General features: G+C 37.2%; 1 protein-coding gene and 1 long non-coding RNA gene across 5 annotated transcripts in view; both read left to right on the top strand.

Moving 5' to 3' along the window:
- EPHA7 (EPH receptor A7) overlaps positions 1-8,192 on the top strand; it is a 165,546-nt gene extending 157,354 nt beyond the window's left edge. For all 4 annotated transcript variants that reach the window (XM_062608407.1, XM_062608410.1, XM_062608412.1 and 1 more), the window contains one exon: positions 7,219-8,192. In XM_062608407.1, the coding sequence (XP_062464391.1) occupies positions 7,219-7,414 (196 nt within the window). In that variant the 3' untranslated portion in view covers positions 7,415-8,192. The remainder of the gene's footprint in view (positions 1-7,218) is intronic.
- Positions 1-12,615, top strand: part of LOC134158466 (uncharacterized) — a 1,166,824-nt gene that overhangs the window by 939,937 nt on the left and 214,272 nt on the right. The gene's annotated exons all lie outside the window — the stretch shown is intronic.

Raw genomic sequence — 12,615 nt, 5'->3', positions numbered from 1 at the left:
ATAATAATAATTTGTCCTTAACTTTCTAAATAATTCATATATAGCAATTTTGAGACTGATTTAAATTCTGTGACTTTTGGGTTACTACTGAGGATGATGATAATGTCATTACAGCCATAATACCAAGTGATGCCAAGACACCCTGCCACAAGGGTGGTTCAGCCAGTATTCGGTTGCCCAGTAATGGCATGAAGCCATCCACTGGCTGTGTGTGGGGAGTGAAGTCCAGAAATAGTCATTCCACCTTTTAAAAATATATATGTGACATGTTAGAGCTAACACATCCTTAATGAATTACTTCCCTGCATGCAGTTAGAAACTGATACGCTCATGATATGCATTTTGTTTTGGTGGGGTTTGTTTGTTGGTTTGTTTTATTTTACACAAGTGACATTTGGGATGTTTGTGGAAGAGAACAATTCCCAGGCAGGACGACAAGACCAGTTTAAGAAAAGTACAATACAAATTATTGCCTAACAGTAATTCTGGCAACAGGTGCTGCAGGGGGTATTGGGGCAGTTGGTGTTATGATTTGCTGAGCAACCAGCGCAGCAGGGTTTCTGCATTGTTAGGATTGTATTTCTGATTAATTAACTGATATGTAGAAAAAGCATGTTTTCCCCCACTAACTTGGAATGGATAGGTTGTAGATCTGGGATGCTACTCAAAAGTCATAGCCTCAAACTAATTTCTAGTAAAACAAGAAATTCTGGGCAGCAGCCTATATTTTCTCTCCTGTTCCCTTAAGGGCTGTCAGTCATAGCCAACAATTACGAAAGATCTTTACAATACAAGAGATCTTTATTGTCTGCATAGTGCAGCCTTCTATTTACTTGGGAATAGGCAGTTCTGTAATTAAATTTCCTGCAAGAAGGATTGTGGAGGGATGGGGTGAGGGGGATACAGAAGCTTGGAGAGGGGGAGATGGGCAACCACATATGAAAAATAAAGGAAGAAAACAATCCAGCAAATAACCTGTGAAACCCAAAGTATGACTGGGCTCACCGCTTTTGTAGCACATTCCATACAGGAATTTAAAAAATATGTTAAACCATAGGCATACAATCTGCAATATCCTGACAAAAGACTTGTGACAGAATGCAAGCTACATTTCTGGGTGTGTTTCCTTTCTGGATTTGGTTTTATGAGATTTTGAAGTTAGGATAATTAACACAGTAAAATCTGTTGGGACAGGCTAAGGAACAAAATCAGCATGTCTATCATAACCGTGAAATTCTCAGTGCACTTTCAGGGTTGGTAAGGATTAGGCAGTTTAAAAGTGAAAGGACTTGTGGAGTTTATATGCTGTATAGACTGTGTAGGTAATGTCCTGAGAGATTATAAAGGTTAAAATTTAAAGAGGAAAACCCTCACTTTCGTACCTGGTGAAAATTCAGAAGATGGGAGGGAGCGCAAAGTGAAGACATTCAGAATGTGTGAGTCTAAGTTGTAGGGCTCTGCTGAGTTTACTGGCAGGAGAGTTAAGGAGTGTAAAGATTTTTTTGATTCAATAAAGAGACAGTGTTAATAAAATGTACCTAATAATCTAATATGGAGTGGTTTCAGTGCTCTGATTTTTCCTCAGGACAGATTGGAATTTGTCAAAGACACTAAATTGAGACAGATGGTAAAGCAACTGGTAATACACAGCTCATTCAAGCAGACTTGAAAGAGACATGAAAGGAGGATTTTGCATTAAAAGCCTGAAAATAAAACATGAATTCTGGTGCTATTTACTCTTGGAAGGTTTTACAGTAGTTTAAGTCTAGGGTAATGATAGCAGACTTCAGCACTGATCCTACACAAATTGAGTGAAATTAATCTCTAGTTAGGGTGACCAAAAAGAACCACAAGTCAAAAAAAAATAGTTCATGCCTTGATAGACTGTGAAAAAAAGATGTACTACAGCCATGTGAAACTTGTATATCCAGCCAAATGAGTTTTGGACAAAACAAGACATAATGCCTAGTGCCAGAAAACCTGAATGGGGAACAGAAAATGTATTACTCCATGGACCAAGGCTTAAGTACTTAATTGAATCAAATAACCAATTGTAGAACAGTGCTGCTGATAATAATATTAATAATGAAGATCTACAACTTAGAGGTTATCTGATGAATCATAATATAGCCAAGTCTGAAAAATGCAGTCAGTGCTTAAGCCACAGCTATGCCCAAAGACTTCTGTGTGCTACTGATATTGGACTTCCATGAGTCTGATTATTGCAAGTCATTTATATACTGGAGACATTATAGCCCCACATCCATAACTAAAGCCCTCCTCTTTTGAGCCAGAAACAGGACTGCTGAAGAGTCTGTATAGTCCATCGAATGCTATATAAATTATCCTCTAATCATTTCCTCAGAATTACCAAGAAAGTCGTTTTACATTAAGAAACAAACTTCCTGCTCCCAAGATGCCATCTCACTGAGAAGAAAAATAATCCGTTCATTTTACTAGTACATTAAAACAGGGCTTGAAAGAGGCTAGACTGAAGAATTATAGAATGTATCCACGTTGATTGCTCACATTTCATGTCTGTAGAAACATCACTCGGGCAATTTCTTGACTATCATTCAACCTGTCTTACTATGCCAGTTTCCACTGGCTTCCTGAAGGGCTGCATGTCCATTTTCAAGATGTCTGCTGGAAAACGTTTCGATTTCCTCAGGAACAAACCAGCCTATGCCAAAAACGCATGTGTAGCTTGAGCAAGAAGGTTCAGGAATCTCAGATTAGCCCTCTCAGGATTGTTCTTCTCAATCAGAGTCATAAATTAAATGTGTTTTCCCACTGAGGTTGCGCATAGTAAATTGCATGACAAATATGATTTGCCTAGAATAAACTTACTAAAATCATCCAGATACCTCCTGAAGGCCATTCAGAAATGGCAGGTTTTAAGTGGCGGGTAGGATTTTGCTTAGAAAGTAAAAAAGGTGGGTCTAGGGGGAGTCTTTGTGTGCAGTTATTCACACTCAATTAAACACTTATTAGTATGGAACTTTCTGGGTAGCAGTTATTGTCTGTCACTGTCACTGAAACTAGACCACAAAATGCAAAATCTGTGAGTTTGCAAGAATAAACAAATGAAAAAAAAAAAAATTCTGTAACAGAATTAGACCAAGTCTTCACCATTTCTTTTTTTTCTTCTTGGCTGCACTGGTGCTTCCATATGGGGTCAGCGGAAGAATAAGATGTGTCCAGACAACAGAAGAAAAGAATTTGGTTTGGGTGCCAAGTTATTGGGAACTGCCCAGTAACACCAATGATATAAGCTGATTGAGTATGTTTAAAATAATATCAAAATATTTCTGTAGGCAGTACAATCTAAGAGCTGAATGGCAGAAATCAAAATACCTGGTGAGGGGACTATGTCAGGGCAGTGGGAGGAAAGAGTTACCTCTGATGACTGAAAAGTCTGTTCTCATTCCTTTTTTACTATTACAAACCTATTTCTTATGGATTTTATGAAATTATACAGCTGGATTAGTGAAAGTCGTATGGAAATGAAGGTTTTACCTGTGTTATCTACTTCTGAATTATTTGCTGAAAAAGAATGACGATATTCCCTAGAAATATTACCTGCTGTGAGTATAGCAAAGTACCTGAATAATTATGGAAAAGAAAAAAAAAAAAAGGTCCTTATAAAGTAAGCCTTCAAAGCATCTAATACCATTTTTACTCTTATATTTTGTTATATTTTGAAATAGGATTGTGTAAAGGTGATTTTTTTTTCTTTTTTAACATCCAGTGCTGTCATGTTATTTAAAATTCTAGAGGAGTAGATATTATATATATCATCATCCTTTTACAAGTAGTCACATGATATTTAATGTTAATTTTTCAGGTCTAAACTACCACTGCTTCACTTTAGATATCGGAGAAACAGAAAACGCATAGCATACAATTATGCAGCTGTACATCTGTCATTGAGCCATCACATCGTACTTTTGCAAAACAATGTACTACATTTGGCAGTGTTTAGACCTCAAATTCTGTAGTTTTGTTGCTACTGGTTTTGTATTTAAAGCCTTTCAGTGATGGAAGCCCTTGTTTGCTAAGGTCAGTAAGCATTAGTAAGCAGATGAACATGATGTAAATCAGTAGCAGCCATTTGCTGAAATTATGGAGATACCTCACAGAGGTGACATCCAGCTGTCACCAAGGTTCCTTTCTCTCCTTGTCTAGTGTGACTGCCAGACCAAACCAACAGACCAACTCCCCTCATGCTTATTGATAGCTGAATTGCGGCTACCCATAGTTAAGGATACACAGCTGATGAAAATGTAACACCTCTCTGGCATCCTTTTACCTCAGTTTACAGGAAGGCTCACCTTATCTTTTTGTGATATGAAGAATGGCCTATTTCTTGTCTGAGAACACATGGAAATTTTACATATCTCGTGGGTGAGAAAGGATAGAAAGCGTAAGACTGGCTCTACAGCTTTGGGCTGTGAGAAGATATTACAACAAGGCCCACATGATACTTTCAACCTCTCTGTGGGAAGGGAGAGACTCTGTAGGTATTCATATATTGCTGCACACTTTGAGCTGTAGCTGCTTGCCTGGGAGAAGGCTGGTTAGGCTAAGGCTAATCCAAAATCATCTCTGAAATTTCTTCCTGCACGGTACAATCTCTTCCCTTCCTGAAGCGCCTTTCCTTTCCAGAAATCCCCTCCCTCTTAACCTAAAATTCATATCTATGCCACTTCTCTGAGAATACGAAGACTTGTCCTGAGTAAAATGAAGTTTTTCATGGAAGAGCTTGAGTGGCACGTTATGTCCCAGAAGAGCTAGTATTTTGGTCTGCATGCACCATGCTTTCGCATATCATTTTGCCATTGTTCAACTGTTAGATAAAATGCATATGACCTCTTTGATCCTCCTTTTACATTGCATTTCCTGTTGAAAGGATGTATTTAGTCATCTACTTCAAGAAAAGATTTAGGACTCTGAATCTCTGAAAACAGCTTCCTCGGGACACATCCAGATTTACTGCTAGGATACATGATGGCTTACATGATAGCTTACCAAGGACCCTCTGAGAACTAGGTCTCACTGGGTTTTCTTTCTGCGGAAGTTATACTGTGGGTGGTAAGGAGCGTGTGCTAATTTTGTCCCATTATTAACTGCAGGTATGGCCTTGGCATGCATCAGAGACTAGGTAAATGAGTACTAAATTCAACCAGTCTGTAAGATCTTCCAACCAAGAACTGAAGCCTATCCATACTTCTGCAGGAAGGATAAACATCAGCCCATTTATCCACTGGCTTTGACTGGCTTTCAGTTTCTCCAAACTGTTTTAGATTTCTATCTGTTTATATGGAGACAAAGTATCTAATTCAGGCCTGGAATGACATTGAACAGCAGGGCAGCTGGAAGTGAAGTATTATGATAATAGCTAGGTCATGCAGATGCAAAGAAATTATGAAATAAATTTGCTAAGTCTGACACTGGCATCCCCAATTATGAAATAAATTTGCTAAGTCTGACACTGGCATCCCCATCTCCCATTTGTTGATGTTTCATAGTTGTTAATTTGCTCTGGTGAAACTCTCTGGCAGAGAGAACTATGTGCAGCCAAGTAAAGCTATGCCACAGTCTAGAGTATATCTGCACCATCTCATCATCCAGCAAGCTTCCTCCTGGTGCTGACCAAAAGATGTCAGTTGAGACAGAGCAAATATAAATACGACCTGAAGATTTAAATGTTAGTGCATCTAAGTGCTATTTGTGACTGCCATTTGCCTTTAGCTTTGGATAAATTCACGTCAATCATTTCTACTAATTCAAAAACATACTTGACTTCAAAATACCAAAAAGAAACTATCATCAAAGTTAAAAAAAAAAAAAATCTTCCTTTTGGAAAGGATTTCTCCTCAGACTTCCTTTTTGTTGCATTCTTTTCTCACACATTCCTTGCATTACTACGGTTTCAAAGGACAGGTGCAGAAGAACCTAATAAAAGCAAGATTTAGCTTAGTTAATACCTTGCCTCTATGTAAAATTTGTCCCTAGGACACTACACTAGAGACAGAAAAAATCATTCTGTCCTTTCATCAGAATGTTTCATCTAGCTTTTCTTTTTGTTTACTAAGCCTCAGATATTGTGGCTATTAATATTGTCAGGTCCTCTCTTCAGCTTATCCTAAAACATCTACTCCCATTTTGTCCAGTTTGGTGACAGAGATGTATGGCATGCTACAATGTATTAATAATGTTGTTCTCTTGGATGAGCATCTTCCCTTTGATTCACACTGTTGAGTACTCTAATCCATATGCTGGAATGGCAGATACTACTTTGGAATCATCTGTAATAATATTGGCTGGTATGTCAGGGGGACATTCCTCCACTCGTTTATTTTTCTTTAGTATTAGCGTTACATTGGCTTGTCTCAATGTCTGTAATAAATTGCTTTTCTCCCAGGAATTTTCAAATAATTTAGTTAAGAGATTGCTAACCATATGTACAATAATTTCCATTCAGTCCTGGCCTACATCCATTAGTCCTAAAACTGTATTGTTTTAGAGATTTCATATGGCTAGCCTGTCACTAAATGCACAGTAAAATCCACAATTTTTTCTTCTTTTTTTAAGCTCTGGGGTTCTGTCTTTGGCAACATAAGTAATATAAACTTTGTCTTTGGATGCCTAGTATCATGTAAAGACCAAGACAAGTCAGTTAAAATGTTTTATAAGACTTTTCAGTGATACTAAGAGAGCTTCTGGTAGTATCAGTTAGGCTAAAGGAGAGTCTACTTTATTAGTTTACATGCTAGAATTTAACTACTGTGTGTATGCTGTTTTAATTAAGCAGAGTTTAAATTGAACACACCCATTCCATCCTTTTCCTGCTTCTGTTTTAAAGAATTATCAACATCTTCTCTCAGTCCTTAATTTTATACCCAAACACCCATCTGAAAAACTGCACCTCATTCATTTATTTCCTTTATTTCCAATACTGAAATTGTCAGTTATAACCCTGTGGCTCATTGAGATCCAACGTGAAACACAACTACATTTCCTTCATGTTAGAGATGTTTGCTTGAGAATCTTTGGATTTATTAATGTTTACCTACCTAGTCGATGAGAATTTTTGTCAAGCAGTGGTATATACATGGCATGATGATGATAGTGTAATTTGCCTCTATTACTTCCTGATATCAGGATTCTGCTGCACTGCCAATTTCATATCTGTTGTTATTATTTGTTTGACAGAATCAAAAACATGCCAGGTGCTTTGCAAAACAGAGAACAAGAAAAATCCCTTTCCAGAAGAGATGACAGCCTGAATAGAAATGAAATAATGGCAGGAGACAAAGGAAGCAGAAAGGGGAAGCAAAACAAGAGTTATAACCATAAGATCATGAGATTGGTTTGGAGGCACAGTGAACGCTATGAGGCATTTTTTTAAAATGCATAAGGACTGTAGTTGGGATTAGAGAATGGAAATGTAGAAAAGAAGCTTGGAAAGGAATGGAGAAGAAGGGAGATACAAACTGGCAACAGGAGGAAGAGTAAACAGAGGTGTATGGGAGAGGCCAGCACACACACCTGACAAACTGAGGATTATGACTAATGACAAGAATGAAAGACCACATCTGAAGAGCATGATGATTTCAGGAGGATGGCGAAGCAGGACGTGGTGATGCTGCTAGGGAGAGAAGAGCCAGCAAAGCTGCCCTGGAAGCCTGCCCTGGAAGCTCCTCACACTGATATAACCCTGCTTCCCCATCTTCTTTCTAGCTCCCCTCTTATAAACAAAATATGTATGTAGAAGAGTAAAGGAGAAGGAGAAGCAGCTAAATCAAACATTTCCAAAGATCCTGCTGGGGAAGAATTTTAAACTGGGATAATACAGATTTACTCCTACTGATGCTGTTGCTTGTAGCAAGTGGCAGAGTGCATCCTGTTAGCCTTTCTTATGCAGACAAATCGATGGGAGTCTTTACCACTACTTACAATTAGGCCTTGCTGGGAAATACTCAGCAAAATTATAATACTCCAGCCAGTCGAGGACGTTTAAAAATGTCCTTCCATTATCGGAAAGAAGCAGAAATTATGACATTCACATTGAAATGGAAACTGGGGAAAAAAAATATTTAAGCACTTTCTTTTCAAACTGAAAATAATCATTTTGGTATTACAGAAAAATGTAGGGGTGGATTTTTCTCATTTAAAAATTTCATCTTATAATTCCCATTTTATCAGATTTTTTTGTGAAAAATTATTTTAATTATGTTGGATTGGTTTTTTTTTATTTTCTTCTTAAAAAATTAGTGTTATCTTTAAAAGAAAACTTGAAAATTTCCATTTTCAGTCTCTCAGACATTTTAAACTGCCTTGGTTTCCAAGGTAAGAATTCCTCAGGCGTAAGAAAGCTGCAGAGTGGCCAGTCTAATCTCTTCCTCACTTCCTTCTCCTCTGCTTTGGTGACCAGACATGTCTAAAAGATTAGGCTGCAAAGAGAAAAACCAGTTTCTGTGTCTCCCTGAGAAAAGGCACTTTGCCAACTTCTTTTAAGAATTATTAAGTAGATCTGCTTACAGGAAATCGCTTCTTTGCTGCAGACTGTCTCCATTTAAATCCTCCTCACAGCTCTTCCATTTTGCCTGGGAAAGGTTATCAGAAAGCACACTGGAAAGGTTCAGATCTTTCTGTCTCCTGTGAAATTATTTTTAGACATAGTTACAGCTTGGCAGATGCACTGGTATGACCGTTGAGAGACTACTGATGGTAATGGAGTATTCTATTGCTTTGGCTTTTATAGACACTTTTTGCTTGGTACTTCTGACTGCAAAGTATTGATGTTTAGGGTATTATAGGTACTTACCCATTGTATTATTTCTCATACATTTTAGAGGACAGCTCTGGATAAATCTTTCTTTTCCTTCAGGGTAACACAGCTTTGTATGAGTCATTCATCTTGAATGTACACCAGAGTGATACCAAGTTGGTTGTTGAAACAGCTTATCAATAGGATGACCATTTTTAGTCTCTTCTAGCAGTGGAATGATATAAGTATTGTCTCCCTGAGATAACAGCCTCATTTAAGAATATCTTGGTGGCTCCAGATAGGATTCAAATCAAATAATTCATCTAAGTGAGGAGGAGACAATTGCGTGTCATAGCTGAAACATTACCAAAAATCCTTAACTGACTGGGTTTGTCCCCCTTCATTTGCTTGAAGATTTTGGTAAATGGTAGCTTCCTGGATACTCGAAGGGCAAAAATGGCCAAGTACATCTTTTCTTTTATTGTCTTCAATTTGAACTTTGCTTAAGCTGATTAAACTCTTGTCACCTCAGGGTGCCATTTTAGCAATGAGGTTTACATGACTTATTCTGTCAATGCAGAAACTTCAGCTACTAAAGAACATACCAGGAATAGAGTTATCACAATGCTCAGCTGTGGTTGAAGAATCAGGCCCACCTCAGTAATTTCTCTACACCATTATTGAAATAATGCTGGAATTAAATCATTTAACCTTGGTGTCAATTTACAACATCTACCCTGCTTAAAGTCTTGCAGTCAAAAGTAGCTCGAAGTGTTATAACAGTCCACATATCATTATAAAAGAAAGAATAAAAAAGAGACTGCAAATTTTTTTACATATCATTTTTATATATTTGAAAGAACCCCATTAGCTCAGTTGCATACAACTTCTTTTCAATAATGGACCCAGCATAAAGCAGTATCAAAACCTAGTTAATATTTCTACTAGTTAATTTTGGTCAAGCAAATTTTGCAGTTTTGCATAATTTTGCCCCAGCTTCTGGCATGACAGCAGATGTGGAAGAGTGTGTACCTATGTTTTGGCCCTGAGAGAGGATTCCACTGTGTGGCACCTTCCCATCCACTGCTACCAAAAAAAAATGGGTAATTTCAATTGGGAAAGGTAGCATAACTTCTGAAAACTGCAATTTGACCTACCTTTTGAGTTCAGACGCTGAACTGGATGGATGATTTGGGAAGGGATATAATACCATCTACCTCAGTTGCCACATGGTGTTAAAGGAAAAAGGGTGAGAGGAGAAAAAAAAAAAAGTATTATTATAATGTATCTTGAGAATAAAGGATAACATGGTTATTTTGCCTATAATTTTATTTTATTTTAACCTTGTCTATACTTTTCCTTCCAATTCTTTCCTATTGTTATCTATTAGCTTTTCCAGGATGGCACTTGGTTGTGTATAAAGTAAGAAAAGCTGCACTGACTCAAACCATACATCCATTTAGCCCTTTGTACCTGGCAGGTGTCCTGCCTTGGTAGGGGGTACAGTCCCGTTGTTATAAGGCCCCCACTGTCACCTACAGACTAGGAATACCTTCAGCTGCTGACTTCCAGACATCTTCAGGGCTCTGTATCCAATATGTACAGTTCAAATATTTCCTTATCAGGGGTGTGAGCTACGTTTAATAGTCTGAATTTGTCCTAAATCCTGTGAATTTATTTCCTCCTTCTGTCTGTCTTGCCCTTCTTTCTTCTGAAATAGAATGACCAGGGCTGCATGAATTATTCAACATAAGAGTGTATGATGTATTTATACAGTGATATAGCGATACAGTGTATTTATACAGTGATATATATATGTTTTCTATTTTGTTTACAATTTCTTTCTTAATCATCCAAACATTTTGTTCCACAATTTTAATTGATACTGAGTGCTTGATTTGATGTTTACAGAGAGCAGTCTGATATTAATTCATTCTTTTTTTTTTCTTCTCAAGCAATAGCTAAGTTGTAGTCCCTGCCTCTGTATTAGACATTTTCCCCTTGTGCATTTCTCTCTGCTTTATCAAATTTCATCACCATTTTGTTGCCAATGGCATTCAAAATTGTGAAATCATTTTTTAGTTTCTTACAGCCAGCTTCTGATTTGACTTTTAAAAATCATTTTGTATCGAACTTTCTCATCTGACAGGTCTTAGATATCACATTTCCCTTTACTACTAATAAAAGTACTTTTTCTTAAATCCTTTGTTTTAATTCATGCTTTTCTCCAGGAATCTTTTGGCCAGTTGCTATAATTCACTTCCACATTTTTCAGGAGTGGGGGTGGGGATGCCTTCAAGCTGTTGTCATTTATGTTTAATTAATTGGAAACTTTAAAAGTAGAATTTAGACCTTCTTATTGCCTACTGGTTCTCACAGAGTGGTCATACAACCTTCCGAATGAAAAATTCCTATGGGCTAGATCCATAAAGTGCATTTAGGAATAACCCTTAGCCTCTTAGATGTCCTGCCTCCTCACAGAAGCTATAAACCCCATTAGGCACATCCCTTTACACTGAAAGAGGCTGTTTAGGAATAGCCTCTACCAACTGCAGCACACCAAGCCAGAGTCTGAGTGAACTGGAGAAACAGCCAGATGGGGGAAATAAAACAAGTAAATGCTGTACTGATATCCGTTTATTTTTCAACATTGCCTTATTCATGGGACTACTGGGGTTGCAAGTTGAGACTTTCAGCATCTCTCCCACAGTAGCTGTTTTTCTTGTTTATTCCACTATTCCCTGCAGTGAGCTCTAACATCAGAGTACAGTGCTGAAGTGCCAACCCCTCTCTTTCTCTCTATCCCGGTAAAAGCTGAGCTTTCAGGGTTCGGTAACTACTGACTGGACTTTGAGAAACTACCCTGAGTTGCATCTTGGATATTTGAGAGGAGGAATGAAGTGCTTTTTTATTTGTTTAACTCTTTTTTCCTAAACATTTGCACTAGCTTATAGAAAGAAAAAAAAAAACAAAAAAAAACATAACAAACCACAAACAAAACAGACCCCAAAGATAAATATGTGGTACTGTGTTTATTTTTCCATAGTTATAAAAGTAATTCTTTCAAAAGCTACAGCTTACAGCTGTACCTGTCTGGCCTGTGACAAAAGTGAACTGTCTGCCAAAGATGATTTGTGATGTTCCTAAAGAAAGTGTTAAGAATTTCCATCTGTTCCATTACCGTGTAGAAGCCTGCAAATCTTTCTGTGAATCAGTAGAATTTTGGGAACTAATAAGCCAAAACTAAGAGACTCCACAAACTCTCAAATCAATCTGCCATGCAATATTTTAAACATTAAAAAGCCCTGAATGACTGCTATCTTTATCCCTATCATCTAGGGCTAAGTATCTATACTGATATAGGCTAGTTCCCACATTCATAATTAATTTCTTACTTTCTTAGTTTATATATTGACCGAGTGTCTCAAATTACTGATTCTTTAAAGACTGAAAAAAAAAAAAGACTAAAAAGTCATCTTCTCTAGTTCTGTAAAAACAAAGCTTTTCCTGTAATATAACTTTGCACTAAGGTTTCCAAAAGTTTGAGATCCCAACTCGAAACCATTTATGGGAATCTAATTTTTTTTTTAAGTACAGATTGCCAATCATTGTGACATACAGGAGTTCTCAGTTTATTGCAAACTGCAGAAATAAATATATATATAAAAGTATTTAAAATAAAAGTGACTTTTCTTTGACATTTAGGGCTTTATTTTATGCTTAATCTCTCTTATAAATGCATAAACATGTTTTCACTTTCATAGAATAAAATCATAGAATCATACACTTACAGAATCATAGAATCACTTAGATTGGAAAAAGACCTTTAAGATCCTCAA

Source organism: Pezoporus occidentalis, unplaced genomic scaffold (assembly GCF_034315485.1).
Source record: "Pezoporus occidentalis ecotype Australia unplaced genomic scaffold, CSIRO_AGI_Poc_V1 ctg13, whole genome shotgun sequence".
Classification (NCBI taxonomy): Eukaryota; Metazoa; Chordata; class Aves; order Psittaciformes; family Psittacidae; genus Pezoporus; species Pezoporus occidentalis.
The sequence above is the reverse complement of the archived record's forward strand: the minus strand, read 5'-3'. Positions and strand labels throughout refer to the sequence as shown.